We start from the raw sequence: 16,955 nt of genomic DNA, 5'->3' as shown, positions 1-16,955 counted from the left end.
AAGCAAATCTACGGTGTCAAGAATGATACGGACAGAAAATCTGTATCCGTATCGTTTTACTCCAGTACAGAATCTTTTGCCAGAGGATTTTCCAGCAAGGCTCCGATTTAGTCAGTTTATGATGGGGCGGCATTTAGACGATTCAATGTTTTATAATAAAATTTTATTTACCGATGAAGCCACATTTACTAGAAGGGGTGTATTTAACTGGCGCAATAGCCATACCTACGCGACAGAAAATCCTCATGCATTTTAAGAACATCATTTTCAACACGAGTTTTCCATAAATATCTGGTGTAGCATATTTGGGGATTGTATTGTAGGACCATTCGAATTACCAACTAGGCTTGACGGAGTAACGTATCTAAATTTTTTGAGAAAAGATTTACCAACTCTTTTAGAAGACATACCTCTAAATTTGAGACGGAACTCTTGGTACACTCATGATAATGCACCACCACATTATAGCCTAGAAGTTAGAAATTATCTAGATGAAATTTATCCTCAAAGGTGGATTGGTAGAGGTAGTGTATACCCATGGCCAGCACGCAGTCCCGAACTAAATCCCCTAGACTTTCACTTGTGGGGCTACCTAAAGTCACTTGTTTATAAAAAAAAAATAAATAACCGTCAAGAGTTATGGTAAAATATTGTAGAGGGAGTTAACGTAATTAGGGCCCAAAAAAACTCATTATTTAAAATAAGACAAAACATACACAAAAGATTTAGATTATGTAGTTTATCTAATGGTGCACATATTGAACACTTATTGTAATTTTTTTTCGTTTCGTTTTGAATTATTCACTTTGTTAATTGTTTTATATTCATTTCATTGTTTAATTTAATTTCTGATTTTTTTTAAATTTGTTACTGAGTCAAAGGTTTAATAAAAATAATTGTTTCAATTATATGCATTTTGTTTGCAAAAATTATCTACTACTAATACATTTAATATTCACTTTTATTTAAGACCTTTTGAATAATGTTTGAATTTACATAAGTTTTTGAAAATTTTTTTCTTTTATGCACGTCTCTAAAAAATACGTTTATTTCGAAAACGGTGTACTTTTTTGATTTGAAACAAGAATACCTTTTTTGTGTAAAATTGAATGTTATTTCATGTTTTTTTCCTAGAATGTTTATACAGGGCGGGAAAAAAAATTATGACCCCATTAATGAACCAATGTTATAGTAGGTGGCGCCAGCTAGTGTCATCGGTAAAACTAATATCATTTTCATATTAAGCATACTAAATAATAGCAAGATACCAAATTTTACTTAAATCGGTTAAATAGTTTTCAATATATCCCTAAAAATAATATAAAAAAATATTAATGAATCACCCTGTAGAACGAAAACTAGCAACATTTTGTCTAAGCAATTTGAGCTCAAACGCTTTATTTTGATGTCAGCTATCACCCATTAGCTAATGTCCAATTAATTATGGGACACCCTGTATATATATATATGAATTAAATGGCCAAATATATAGCCTACGAGGACAAATTCGTTAAACTTCCCGTGCTCGAATAAGTATCAATAGAGTGTTATGACTCATTTCACCATATCTCTGCCTCATCAGACACTCGCGCTGATACAAATTCAAACTCGGAAAGTCCAACGAATGTCTCCTAAAACTTGACCACTGCAGTGGTTAGCGTACAGAGGTGCCACCTGCTTTGGCGGCCATCAATGAAAACGATTTAATAATATCGTTTTCTGTCCTCTGGGCTATACGAAAAGTGTAAGAGATCAAATCAATATGTATATATATATATATATATATATATATATATATATATATATATATATATATATATATAATTCCCAACGAGCGATTTACATATTTACAACCAATAATTCTCCTTCTGTTTGCTGTACACTTACATAAAGCTGTAAAAATAATACAAGCTAAAAAAATTCCATTGGCACCGAAACTGTCGTCCTGAGTTAACATAGTGTTCGTTTTAGTTGCAGTGTAAAGTGTTAATAGTAGAAATATGTACTGCTAGAGTTTTACGCCACATTAAAATAAACGAAAAACACAAAAACAAATACTGAAAATAACTATTATAGTACCCAACTACCTACCACATTTCAGAGTAATTTTCTGTTGGTAATATTTTATCTAAAATTGCGTCAGTATCATCTAGTTCTGTCCCGGCATATGCATTTTTTCTGTAATACCGAAGAAGAAAAAAGATAGCAAAAGAAATTAGGTACTAAAGCAAAATAGGTATTGTGTTTTTTTAGGGATTTAAGCAACTAAAATAATATAAAAATTATATTATACGAAATACAATTACGATCTTTATATTTTAATAATTATGAACAAATAATAGATAACAAAGTAAATGAAGTTATTTCATTTATTTTGTTTTTTTGTCCGAATTTAAAAAATGTGTCCTAATTACAAAAAAAAACAAAACGGCGGGAAAGTGTATTTAATTATTGAAGTACCAAGCTTTTTAGTAGCCTCCCATCGTGTTCTGATATAATACAATCAAAATAGTGGATTACTTAGCATTACATATAATTTTTCTAACCGCCACTGCTCAAAAAGCGCTTTTCTGCATAATTTTATGTTAATAAATTTGATAATTTCTTTCCAGTCGTCTCGCAACAGCTGGAAAGTGAAATTTCTGTGTCAGAAAGTTTGTTTTCTGCACATTTCCATTTAACAATAATTCTTGTCTCATGACCAACCAATATTGTTTATTTAGTTACCTGATTCCCTGAATACTAAGTTTGTCCACAAACGTCAAATATAAAACATTATTTTGTAAAATATTTATTTAAAAAGATATGTTAAAAAGTATAGTGTGTAACACGTGCAGAAACGTAATTTCTCACTCGTTTGAATTGCTGAACTTGCTAGTGTTCGTGTTCACTGCCCAGTACTCGTGTTTCATTAATGCTATTATATTTTAAGTTATTTTTTATCAAAAGGATGAATGGAAATCACAAATCACTTCTATACGATTTACCTACTTGACAGATAATTTTCTGGCGCAAAAAGTAATTTTCTTGTGATTTTTCTCGCGAAAATCCGCGTTATTTTTTGCAACTACCGAATAGTGAAACTGTTATATCTAATATACAATATAAAGCTGAACTAGTGGAAACAAAGATCTTAGAATAACAGAAAAGATACTCCTAGTCAGAAAAAGAACGAAAGCATAAGACAGACCTACATGCAAGGTACATATTAAAAATAAAAGTGTAGTTGGCTTGGTTCACGCCCTATGCCAACCAGAATGTTTTTCAAATGCCCATGGGAATTCGCAGGTTAATCGGGTCGGCCGACGAATAGGCATACATTTTTCCCTATAAGCCTTCAACGAGATTTCTGGGTTTCCGCTGTACAACCAACTGCTTATAGAGCAAAATCCCCTAAACCCCAGACCTTTGTTATTTTATAAAACTTGAAAATTTGTCAACGTATGCTCCCAACACAGGTACGAAAGATGGGACTATCATGAAGTTTGGGATATCGTAGCCTTGGCGAGTAAACGGCGCTAAAGATGTGTAAAATACCAGTCTATATTCATCAAATAATAAAGTGTGATTTTTTAATATTTTCTTATATATTGATATTGTTAGAAATTGCGTCATTAATTGCCAGACGCTTACCATCCTGGCAACCTCTCGACAGACACCCTTAAGGTAAGCGCCCACAGGTCCGCATCGTATTTTAGTTTGCCTTGTATAAAAACTTATGTAACTGCGTCTACTGATTAGTACTGATCAGCTTCGTACGGATCGCATCACCGGCAATGCCGAAGCCTTACTTCCAGAGACAACTTTTACGATGCGTGCTGATGACGTCATACGGAAGTCCGATCGGTAGACGCACTCCGCGGGCTCTTTTCGCAATTACGCATGGTCGCAAGGTTCCAGTGGAGCTTGTCAACACCTGTTTTTGTATCATGGACGCATCACGATTTTATTTTATTATATTTATTGGGGTGTTCCAAAAAAAAAACAAAATTTAAAAATGTCGATCTCCCCAGCTTTTTAAAAAAGATTTGACTTTTTGTAAGTAATCAAACAAGTAAACTCAGTTTTAACTTTAATTTTATATATCGGTATAGGTATATTCCGAAAAAATATTACAGGCCATGATAAGTTGATTATGGGGATTAAAATATCATAAATATTACTCATTTTTCATGTTTATTGGTCTTTCTTAAGATATCTTGAGTATCTAACTATGAAAATTATTCTCGTTAAAAAAACAATACATTTTTCTAATTACACCTATTAGAGTTGTTAATGATGTTGCTGAGATAAGTGTAAAATTAAATGTTAACAAAGTGAATAAAACTATTATAATGCTATTATATAAAATTATTACTACAATTACAATCACTACAAAAATCCGAATGAAGTGGCATCGGCAATCCGATTGACGATACTCGCGTCGGCAAATCCGATTGCTTCCGGTACAGTGGACGCAGTATGAAAAATTATTCCGATGCGGACCTACGGACGCTTAGCTTAAATATGCATTAAATAATTGAAATTGTACTTACGTTATAGTATAACAGCTGATTTTTATAAAAGGTGTGATTAAAGAAGCGAGGCGGTCGAATATTTCGCGATTTAAATATCGGATCGAAAAGCTGAAAAACACGTGTTCTATATTTTACAAAAATATCGAATGACACCAAATACGACCTCCCACCTCACTCTCTCTAGCGGGGAGAGAGGCAAATTTTTTATTGCAGATTTGAATTCCTCATAAAAAAAATCTTACAAGATAATCTAATTGAAATAATAAAGTGTATATCTTCAGAAAAAACTGAAATACTACCATAAGATCGACCGTATTACAAAACCCTTACAAACAAAATTTTATATAAATTGAGCAAGTCGTTTCTTAGATAATCCAGACGTTCCATAGTTAAAGCTCACTCTGTATATATAATTTTTTATACCTTGTATTCCGGTGTTATTTAAGGTAATATAATACTCATTTGGTATGATGTATCTTGTATACACTTCTCTTCGATTATAAATTTATTCCGCATTTTGTCTCGTTTTATTTTGTAATTAGGACATTAAAAAACAACTGAAATTTGCATTCAAACATATTGCAAAACTAAATATCAATATTATTTATAGAATAAAAATGTAGACGACTAAAAGTTTTTAGCCTCAACATTAAATTATATGATTTAATAAAATTAAAATATTAATATTTGAATTGCAATATCGTCTTGATTTAATGTTACATTGTAAATGATAGTGAATGTTTCAAACGCACATATTTCTTCTCGGTTCGTATCTTAAACGAATTAAAAAAATAAAGAATTGTACATTCTAAACATACTTCAAAAACTGAATATATTGTTCTTGAATTAAGATTGATGTAAAGTTTAAAAAGTATTGTATTTATGAAAAAATATTTTTTAATAAGACCATTTATGCACATCAATCCGGAGTGACCAACCTATTTAGGCAGAATGATACTATTAATTTTAATGTTTGGTGGTTATTGGATGCTTGTGCAAAAACCACTATGGCGACGACTGACTATGAAAAACTATTAGTAAAATACAAGTGCATTTGTGAGTGAGTTCAATTTCTTTTTGCTCGATCTTGATGTTGTCAATGGATGCTAGTTTGGTCATCATTGTTTTTTTATATTTTCAATCCCACTTTTCCTGTTGCTGCAATAAGTTCTTCCAGCATGCCTTTAGCTTCTTTTAAGTCATCTGCTATTAACACTATTTCATCTGTAAAGCTAAGGATATTTAATTATTCTCCTTCAACGATGATTCCTTTGTCCTCTTAGTTCAGTATTTTCCAAGCATATTCTAATACTGTTAAGAACAAATTTAAAATGGTCATTAGTTGCTATGAACACCTCATTTGAAAAGTCTCCTAATCGCCTTTGCAACGATGATGTATCATTCGAATATTTATTCCTACGGTTTAACCAAAATTACGTACTTCCTTAAGCAAAAAGGAATTACAGTAAATACTCAATCACTAATCACTAAAAATGACACTAGGACCGCCACTGCGAATAAAACAACGTTGTGTTTTTTGCTAATTCCAAAAAAAAGAATTATATTGATTGATAACAATGTTATATTCCAATCTGAAATTAGTTAATGTAGTATCAGCCAAGTATTTAAAGTTATTTTCACAAAAATATTTAAACCAGTATTGTCATTGATTAGTCATTCTTGTCAATGATCTATGAATCTATAACCGTCACATTTTTACTGTTCGAGTTTTCTGTCGACATAAATAGTGAGGACTCAGGCAAAAGTTCGTAATTTCCTTAACGCTAAATATCCCAATCGCGAACCCATTCCTTAGTCAACAATTTGCAAAATTGAAAATAAAAATTAAGAAACGGGCCATATTAAAGATCTCCCCAGAAGTGTTAGAAATTCAATACCCGAAGCCAAGAAACTGGACGTTGTACTGCCGTTTCAAGAAAATCCCCATACCAATTATTCGAGGTGTTAGAAATAGATCTCAATGTGTTTTGAAATGTTGAATTTATATCCTATCGTTTTAAATTTTTCTAATAATAATCCTTTTATGTATGGTATTGTTATTTTCCTCGAATTATTCCTTGTGGATACTGTACGATCCTGTTCTAAGTTCGGTCAATTCTTAAAAATTCCTTATTTATAAACGATAAAGGATAATCATTTTTTAATAAACAGATGTTAACAAATGGTTCTCCTCTAAGAACGAATTTTCGTTAGAACGAGCAGTTTTGGCTCTATCGTCTAAGGATTTAATGATTCCCTTTTTAATATTGATGTTGTGATTTGATTTGTAATTTAAACATCTGTTGGTTTGTTGGTTTTCTATACACCTGAGTCTCATATCCAGTATCGTTCTTAGAGATTAAAACATCCAGGAAAGATAGTGTGTTATTATATTCCTTGTCCATGGTAAATGTTATTGTCTCTTCTTTATCGTTTATATCATTCAGGAATGTGTCAACAACTCTGATCCATGAGGCCACATTGAGAATACATCATCTACATATCTCCACCATACTGTGATTTTAAATTTTGTTTATAAATAATATTTGAATCAAAATCTTCCATAAATATATCGACTAATAACGGAGATAATCTAGAGCCCATTGCTACATTTTATTATTATTCCATATTAAATAGAGTAAACTAACTGTAAGACCAAATACTTACCAAAGATAGTATTATGAGGTTTTTTTCCTCATGATTTACTATGGAATTACTAACAGGAGAATTTTGCTTGAACGTAACTCAGCAATATTGACAATATCATTTTTAAGTCGTCTACTTTAAAATGTATAATAGATGTGTGAATTGTCAATATGAATGAGTCAGATAAAATTAAATTATTAGAAGGAGTTTTCACCAAGTAACAAAAAACAAAATTTGTTTAATTTACTAATGTTTGTATTTTGAGAACGATTACCGAAGTGAAAATTGAAACGCCAAAAAATAAACTGATTTTAAACTTAAATTGTGGCTTATTCCCAATAAAAATAGTAATTGTATTAAGATGCCACAAGACAATAGTTTCAGAACAATATTAGTGGAAATCGTTAAAACGCCGTATCAGAAATCAACAACAAAAATTAAAACGAGAAAGCAAATAACACCTGGAATTAGAGTAACCATAGGGCTAAGACATAGGTGCTGTATCTCGCCAACACTATTTTAAAATATATCTAGAAGCATCACAGCACAAGTGGACGAAAACAATGTTCAAGTGGGCGTACTACTCACAGACTCTATGGAGGTGAATATAAAAAAGAAAAAGTATATGAGTATTGGAGGAGAACAACAGAACTTAATATTAAAAAGATATCAAGAAATATTGCTGATTGTTTTCCACCATATACGGGATGTGATACGGTAATAATGAATACCACAAGGTCAGATAGTTCATAAATATTACTATTAAGAGATTTTACAAAGACTCTACCAAATGCGCAAGAGTCCCGAAATGTGGAAAAATAATTTCGCACCCTGATTATTTTGGCCAAAATCCAGACCAAATTTATGAAGTAGCCGCCTATTCGCCAGATTTAGCACCCTATGAGTTATATCTATTCCCAAAAATCAAATCCTGCTTGAAAGAAACCCGTCGCGAGTCATTAGAGGACGTAAAACAAAAATCTGCGCAACTCCTCAACAGTCTATCGGAAGATGACCTGCAGCACAGTGAAAGGTTCGCATAGAGCAGTCTAGAGATGTGGAAGGAGAATATGTTGTAGATGAAAAATGAAAAATTCTAAAAAATTGCCAAATAGAGATGCTATGTCAACAGTCTCAGAAATTAATTGCCATAGAATTTTACAACTAAAAGAAAATAATAATAAAAATTGAGTTTGTTTAATAAATTTCCCATTATTTCTTACAGAATAAAATTTAAAAAATCAATTCTCTAAGTAGTTTCCATACTGTAAATTCAAGCAGTAAACACATTTGACCCAGGCAATATCAGGTTAACAATGATTAAATTATAGATATGAAATTTTAGTACTTTGCATAATATTACGTATGCAATCGGGAGACAACACCAAACACATGATTATAGATATAATTATCGTCTATCCTTCCTTTCATAAACAAATGGTTTCGAGTCATTCGCCGGTCAGAAATGTATAATTATGCCATGTGATATGTGAAAAATTAAAAAAATGTTAACCATACTCCGGATAAGTACTGTTCACTCCCATATTAAATAACGGAAATCTACAGGCCTAATCAAATACATCGTAAATGTGGACAATTCCTAGTTTGTTTTGGAGATTGTTTATTTGACTATGCTAAATTATACAAAATAAAATAATATGGAAAGATTCATCACTGTGATACATTGGGAAATTATTTATTTATTTATTTATTTAACGAAACGTGTCATTTCTAATATGATAATAAACAATAAAAATAACCTATTAAGATAACTGACAAGTTTTGTGTTATCACAACTATTGTTGACTATTTTTTTTAATTGGCAGTAAAACATAGTAAACAAATCGAGTTGACATTTACTCTCCTTAAAAAATTTAAGCAAAAACAACAGTTATTATGGTGAAAGGGAATATGAAATAGATAATTATTTCTTGTTCCATAAAAAATGTATTAAAGGCAATATGTTCAACCAGATCATAGCAATTATTTTTTACCTTCAAAGTTCTTTATAATATATAAAAAAAAATTCTTTCTATGGATTTCTAGGTTGGGGACTCAGATATCTGATTACCAGTGCTTTTCTGCAAAATTGAGAGTGGTCTTTTCAAGGGACAATTCCTCTTCAAGTGCCTTAACAAAATTATCCGACGTTGGCGATCACCACTACAAAGGCTCCCCGAGTCTCGGGAGGAAACCCCTCTACGGCCTTCTATTTTGCCTTTAAGGATCAGTTATAGAATTCTGTATCAATTTCCCCTCACCATATGTTGCAGATAAGACATTTTCTGGTGTTTAACAGTCTTTAGCAATTGTCTATCTTTGTTGGCTCCTCTTAGTACTCCTTCATTACTTTTTCTTGCCGTCCAAGGTATTTTCAGCATCTGTCTATGAATCCACATTTCCAATGTTCAATTCTGTTCATGCTTGACACTTTCTGTTAAAGTCTTAACATACCACCAACAATCCCTCATTACTTTGTTGCAATTATTAATAAAACACGAAAATATATTCTACTTAGTTTCGATATATTTCAACTCAAATAAAACGAGTTTTTTGTCTCGTTCAGACTCCCGCTAAAAACAGGTTGCTTGTTTTGGTATCTAAACACACTTCGATATTATTTTACCACCAACTCTCCTCTTCTTAATATAAAAATTATCATTTTTACGACTACAACTGGTCATGAACGTTTTTTGCTAGTACCAACCGCTTCGCTAATTCGTTACAAAAAACAAGTTTTTTGTCTACCTAAAACTGGGTCAACAATATTTATTTGTTCTCGAAACTCGTTAAAGGGCAATAAATCTTTTAGTTTTGTTTTATTTTCTTCGTAAATGTATAAAAAAGTTGCTTTTTAGAACCCACCATTTGGGACATGTAAAGTTCGTTAAAAACGTTAAAATTCGTTACAACCGTTGAAAGATTGGCGGTGTCTTTCAGTATAAAAGGTTGAATCAAAGCGGCATTCAAATACTTTGTTACCGGTGCTTCTGCCGGACAGTAGCTACACACCAGACCTTTCTTTCAGACTTCGTGCTCGGCCCTAGTGCCAAACAGTTTACAGTCCAGACTTCGTACTCGGCCCTCGTGCCAAACAGTAGTTACTTCAAGACTCCTCTTTCAGACTTAGTTCACATAGCAGAAAAATAAATAGTTTAGTGTTAGTTAAATATTTTTGTGAATAATAATCTTTTGTAACTAAAGTGAAACGTAAAATGAAGTGCCCCCAAATTCAACAAGCATAATTATTACCAGTTCGACTTAGAAATTGTTTCGACGAAGGAGTATTTAATCCTAGTCTACATACTTAGACAGTTCCAACGTCTGGCCCGCTTTTTGTGTTATAGAAAGAAGACAATTCACAACACTTTTATTGTCTACACTTCTACTCCATGCAATAGTACAGATCAAATATAGCACTTAACCATTATTTGTCTTAGTTCTAAACTGAGATGATTATGTCAAGAAATGTCTTCATTTTTATAAAAGTAGTGTTAGTCAATGCTATTCTGGGTTTTATTTCTATGTCTGGATCTAGTTTGTCCGTTATGACAGTTCCTAAATATGTAATTTTGTGAACTATTTTAACTTGGGCTCCATTTAATTGAAGCTCTGCATCTGGATTTGGGTTATGACTAAAGACTAAAAATTTGGTTTTGTGTGAGGTTGCTTTAATAGCCATTTCCTCTCCTTCTTCGTGAATCCGATCAAGCAGAATTTGGAGACCTTCAATATTTTCTGACAGAATTACTGTATCGTTCGCGTACATTAAGTAGTTCTCCGTTGATTTTTATTCCATATGGCTGTCTCTCAGACTTTTTAAATAACTAGTCCGAATAAACATTGAAGAATATTGGGGACAGGGAACAAAATGCAACCTTCTCTGACACCTCGTTGTATGGAAATTTCGTCGGTGTAGTTATCTCCAATTTTTACTGTAGCAGGTTGATTTCAGTACATATTTTTAATAACACAATTATCTTTGTCATCTATTCCTATATTTTTTAGCATCTGCGTTAATTTTATATGCTGTACTTTATCGAATGCCTTTTCGAAGTCCACGAAGCATGCAAATACATATTTTCTTTGATCACGACATTTTTGTAATAGGTTATTAAGGGCAAAAAGTGCCACCCAAGTTCGCATATCATTTCTAAAACCAAACTTTGTATCTTCTTCGCATTTGCACCTAAGTAATTCTGTTGTGAAATATTCTTAGGAAAATCTTAAATGTGTGGATCATTAGACCAATTAATCGATATTATGAGCATTTTCCAGCATTGTGTTTTTTAGAAATTGCAACAAAAATGGACTTGAGCCAGTCTGTGAGAATCACTCTAGTGTTATAAATTGCATTAAAAAGTGGCTATTATACAAATAAAATTTACAAAATAGTTCCTGTAAAAGTTCGAAGGAAGCAGACTGTACAGTATAACAAAGAGTTCAAACAACGGCCCATATTCAACTAAGTGTATAATAACAATAGTAAGGATCTAAATAAAAAGGAGGCTTCGAAGGCGAGGATAGCAACAGCAACCTGCCTCGGTAAACAAACACGCTCATAGAACGGATCACCATGCCTCGGATACACCACAGCAATATTTGGAAACGACCTTAGTAAGGAAAAGGAGTACGAGAAAGAATAAGGAATTACTACTAGCATGCTGGAATACGAAATCGTGTAGAAAAAGAATGAACAATTGTAAGAAAGATCTTTGGACCCATCTTTGGACTCCCTAAGAATGGATAAGGAGGCTTAGGTATAAATGAACTTTACCAACTGTTTAAACGGTAGTAAGTTAGAACTGTTTTGTAAATAACGAAAAAAATGAATGACGGAAGATATTTTGGATCTCATGGAAGAGAGAAGAAAACAAAAAAACAACCCACATATAAAAATGTAAAGAACCATAGATTAAAAAATCAAAGAAGCAAAAAAGTCGATAAGTGAAATAGAAAACCTAGACAAACAACATGTTACATTCAACCTCTACAAAAAAATAAAAGAAACCTCCGATAATAACAAGAAACAATCGACTACCAGAAGGCTTTTGAAAGAGTGCAGCTTGAAAAATTGTTGTACGAATTACAGAAAATAAAGCTAGACGGAAAAGATCTCCGCATAATTCAAAACATGTATTGGAACCAAGAAGTAACCTAACAATATTCCAACCACACTACTAAAAGCGTCCGTATACAAAGAGGTGTCCGACAAGGCTGTGCCATGTCTCCATTGCTCTTTAACTTGTACTCTGAATGCATATTCAAACAAGCACTAGACAGCGCCGAAATTGGTATAAAAATAAACGGTAAATATATTAACAATATCAGATATGCAGACGATACCGTTCTGATAGCAGAAAAAATGGACGACTTACAAAATATACTACACAGAGTTAATAATACAAGTGAAGTAATGAGACTGACAATAAATCCTCAAAAAAAAAAATAAAGTAATGGTGATTAGCAAAACCGATGAAAATTGTCGCACTGACCTAAATAACACTCAATTAGAACATGTTCACAAATTCAGATACTTAGGAGCAGTATTAAATGATAAGTGGAATCCAGATATAGAAATAAAAACACGAATAGAACAGGCTGGGAATATGTACAATAAAAGGAAGGTTGTATGGAGTTATATATACCATACCTAAACCATTTATAACACCTACGAATAATAATTAAAGGAAATATAGAGGGCAAAAGTGGAGTAGGCAGAAGAGCCATGTTATAGCTTCGCAATATCAGAGCTTGGACTGGCATGAACGTTCAACAATTATTAAGAGTGGCGCAGAATAGAGAACAGAAGAAGAATAAGAAGACCAACTGTTTAAAGAACCACCGATCTCACAATTCGCTAGACTCCGAAGTCTTTAATATGCTGGTCACGTAGTGAGGATGGATGATGACAGACTGCCGAGCAGAGCTCTAGATGGTATAATGCAGGGCAGAAGATCAAAAGAAAAGCTACGTTAAAGATGGGAGAGTGAAATGGCAACGGATGCTTACAATTGACTGAACTTGAAGATAAGCGGAATAGGACCGCGTATATTGGAGGTACAAATGAAAATAGGTCAAGCCTCAATTTGGGCTATAGCTTTTGAAAAAAGAAGATAAATTTGTGATTTCAATATCAACATATAAAACAAAAGACAAATTAACGTTTCTTGGATCTGTAATCGTATAATATTTATATGAAATAGAGTTCTGCTTTTTTGAAACATTCAATATTATTTTATGTAACATTTTAGGAAAAATAATAAAAGTTAGGTGAAAACTAATACTCACATTGGAATTTGAGCCCATCCTTCAAACCGTTTATGAGCTACCCTGATGTACTGGTCATACAGAATTTTGCCGCCTACGATACCTATTCCGACCACTGTAAGAGCAGTCAAAAGAAGACAGAGTGTAGTAACTGTCGTAACCCTGTGGGGTCGTACACCAGCTGGAAAGATAAGAATGCGGGGCATTCTACGTTGTTGCGATTCAACATCTTCTGGAGCAACCTGAAAAAAATATAAATTTTGTTTAGTGAAAAAATGTTTTTTTATGGATTTTAGATTACAAATAGGTCATTTGACTTCGTAGACTTTTCTATCCTGCGACCTAAAAGATATTTTGTGTGTATCCTATATTATCAATGTCCTAGTCCAAAACTCTAGGTTTCTATTAAAGTCTATGAAACCAATTATCACGTTTTGAAAAGATTTATCTAATTTCACAAACTTTGCATGTTGCTTTGTCGACTTTGTCCATTTTATTAAAATTATATCTGGGTGACGTTTTAATTTCTATTGTCAGATTTGAAAACAACAACGGACCCTGCATTCGAATTTTTTGGACTTAGTTATCAATAAATAAAGGTCAAAAACGGTCAATTTTCGATTTTTTCGTCTATCAGCAAAAAGTGAACATTTGAAACAAATTTGAGAGTAAGAAACTTATGTCATATAGAAATCCTCAAAATGATGTTTTTTAAAAATTTCTATTCCTATTTGTTGCTTAAAAAGTTGCAAAATAGAAGAAGAAGAAAGAAGAAGATTTATTCTATCAATAATATTAAAAAAAATAAAGAAAAATAATTTTAAATATTGTAAAAACATGTCGGTTTTTTGGTTATAAACAATTAGAATAACTGTTTAACCATTGCCTACAGGAAAATTATTTTTTCATATTTGGAAAGCATAACGTTTCTTTTTTAAATTTGTAGTTACTTTTTGCTTAAACTACGAATATGCATTATTTAAATAATAAATAAATAAATTGTTAAATAAACCATCTAATTTGTTTTTTCAATTTTTATTTTTTTTTTGTAATATATTTGTAACATTTGAAGGATTAACACCAATATTAATCAAAAATGCACATTTTTTTCATTCAACTAATAGTAGGTATGTTTAACAAGAAGTAAAACCGATAGTACTTTTCTTTTAAAAATGCGTGCACGTCACAATTTATAGAAAGTGACGTCACTTATATTTAAAATTTCCAGAACGTCAACCTTAGAGTTCAAATTTTCCTAACACAGCTAATAATACTTGATCTTTCATAGGGGTCAACATGGTATAATAATCAGAAAAATGTAATCATCATTATATTGGGAATTTTAGAATTATATTGATTAAATAACCAAAAACATTTGTTATTATTAATAATATAAATTTTATGAAATAACTCTTTAAGTCTAATATTTCACAAAATAATAATTTTAATTAAATATATGCGACAATTGTACGAAACTGATATGGGAATACTTCAAATGTTTTGACAGTTCAGCGTGTGGCAAAATTGTTTAAAGTGTCTTTTTATAGTAAGAATTTTGTTTGTTTTGATTTCTTACACAATTTGATCATAATATATTATATATTAATAAATTGTATTTATAAATATATATTAAATTTAGATTAACAGCTTTAAAAACTAATTATTGTTGTGTATTGTGATTGTGCTATGCCAAAACAACTAACTAGTCTGCAGAAAGCTGATAAGCTTTCATATAAGATAGATTATTTTGAACAAGAAATAATGGCGGGACGTTTTTACTATTAATGCTCTAAAAGTGATAAGTTTAAAACGTTTTCTGATGTATTTTAGTGTGTTGCAGTAGTTTTAAAACTAAATGTATTTACTGTTATATAATAGTTTGACAAATAGTTGACATTTTAAAAATTCCTCACTTACTAACTATTCTGATGTTTTGGCAACGTGTGGGGTTCTGACGTCGTAAATCTTGAATGACGTGCACGCATTTTTATATAAAAAGTACTATAGTTCATTTGAGATTTTATATTTCCAAACCAATACACAAAATACTATTTTTAGAAATAATTGAATAGGATAAGTATTATATTAATCATAAATATTTACGGTTTACAATAAAAATTACCTCAAATATGACAAAAAAAAATTAAAAAAATTGTAAATAATGTTTTTTAAACAAATTAGATGGTTTATTTAACAATTTATTTATTTAACGTCGAAATCCATAAACAAAAACCGCTAACAGCTCCTTCCCCCTCCATAGCTCCCGCGGGTTTCAAAGTCGGCCGATTTTGAAGCATTGTGAACGATTCCGTTAAAAGGTAAATTTTTTTCGAATTTGGCACATTAAAACTTTAAAGTATTTTATTCAAATGACACTAATTAGATCTTTTAATCGTTATAAACAAAGCTGCTGTGAATTTAAAAAAAAAGGGACTAACTTCGTGTCAAATTGTCCTAGGACAACTTTATCTTTTTTTAAATTTGTGAACAAATGCAAGCTTTCCCAATATGAAAACACAATTTTCCTGCAGTTAATGGTTAAAAAGTTATTATAATTGTTTATAAGCAAAAAATCGACATGTTTTTGAATAACGATTTTGCAACATTTAAAATTGTTTTTCTTCATTTTTTTTTAAATAATATTGATAGAATCTTCTTGATCTTCCTGTTATATTCTTTTTTCATAAGCTATCCGTAAAATTCCTGTCACTTCATTATTTTCTGACTTACATTGTTGCAAAAAAAATTAATTTGGGATAAACAAATAAAAGAACTTTTAAACTGCTTTGAAACTTTGATCATATTTTAATCACCACAAGTCTTAACAGTCCATGCAATACGGAGGTTTTAAGTTTTACATTTAAACAAGCCATTTTAAATTTTTTTATATAGCTCAAAAGTTTCTTTCTCCCAAATTTGTTTCAAAAGTTTTTTACTGATAGACGAAAAATTTGGAATATTCTCTCAGTACCAAGTGCATTTTCCCATTTTTTGACATCTTTCTCGATGCGATGGAGCCAAAGGAATATTCTTTCTTTAGCAATACTATTATCAATCTTGTTACCTTACTCATTTTACATAAACAAATTAAATTGTATCGATCATTGTATAAGCTATACAGCGTAAGGGGAATAATATACAAGCGATAGATCTTATAAGGCCGAATAGATTAGTCTATTTCTACTCATAGCTTTGACAACTGCAACGCAGTTTGTAACTGCCATAGTAACATAAGTGTATTTCTTCTAGCATTAAAACAAGTAACATAAAACTTATATCTCCAACAAAAAGCAACAGTGCGATTAGAAAATGAACTATCCGAGATCTTCACAGTCGAAAAAAGACTTAGACAAGGTTGCATATTGTCACCGGCATTATTTAACATATACTATAAAAACATCTTTAGAGAGGCCTTGGACGAATCAATATTAGATATGCACACGATACAGCGTTGTTGGCAACTAGTGCGCAGAGGCTCCAAAGGATGATTGATAACGTTGTAGAAACATGTAACAAATACGG

General features: G+C 31.5%; 1 protein-coding gene across 2 annotated transcripts in view; it reads right to left on the bottom strand.

The window, feature by feature from the left end:
• LOC140448144 (integral membrane protein 2C) overlaps positions 1–16,955 on the bottom strand; it is a 46,157-nt gene that overhangs the window by 20,680 nt on the left and 8,522 nt on the right. The window contains exons 2-3 of one of the 2 annotated variants that reach the window (XM_072541232.1): positions 13,455–13,675; positions 2,092–2,178 (exon numbers count right to left, since the gene is read on the bottom strand). In XM_072541232.1, coding sequence (XP_072397333.1) covers positions 2,092–2,178; positions 13,455–13,675 — 308 coding nt within the window. The remainder of the gene's footprint in view (positions 1–2,091; positions 2,179–13,454; positions 13,676–16,955) is intronic. The other variant, XM_072541233.1, reaches the window with a different exon arrangement.

The sequence above is a fragment of the Diabrotica undecimpunctata genome, chromosome 8 (genome assembly GCF_040954645.1).
Source record: "Diabrotica undecimpunctata isolate CICGRU chromosome 8, icDiaUnde3, whole genome shotgun sequence".
Classification (NCBI taxonomy): domain Eukaryota; kingdom Metazoa; phylum Arthropoda; class Insecta; order Coleoptera; family Chrysomelidae; genus Diabrotica; species Diabrotica undecimpunctata.
The sequence above is the reverse complement of the archived record's forward strand: the minus strand, read 5'-3'. Positions and strand labels throughout refer to the sequence as shown.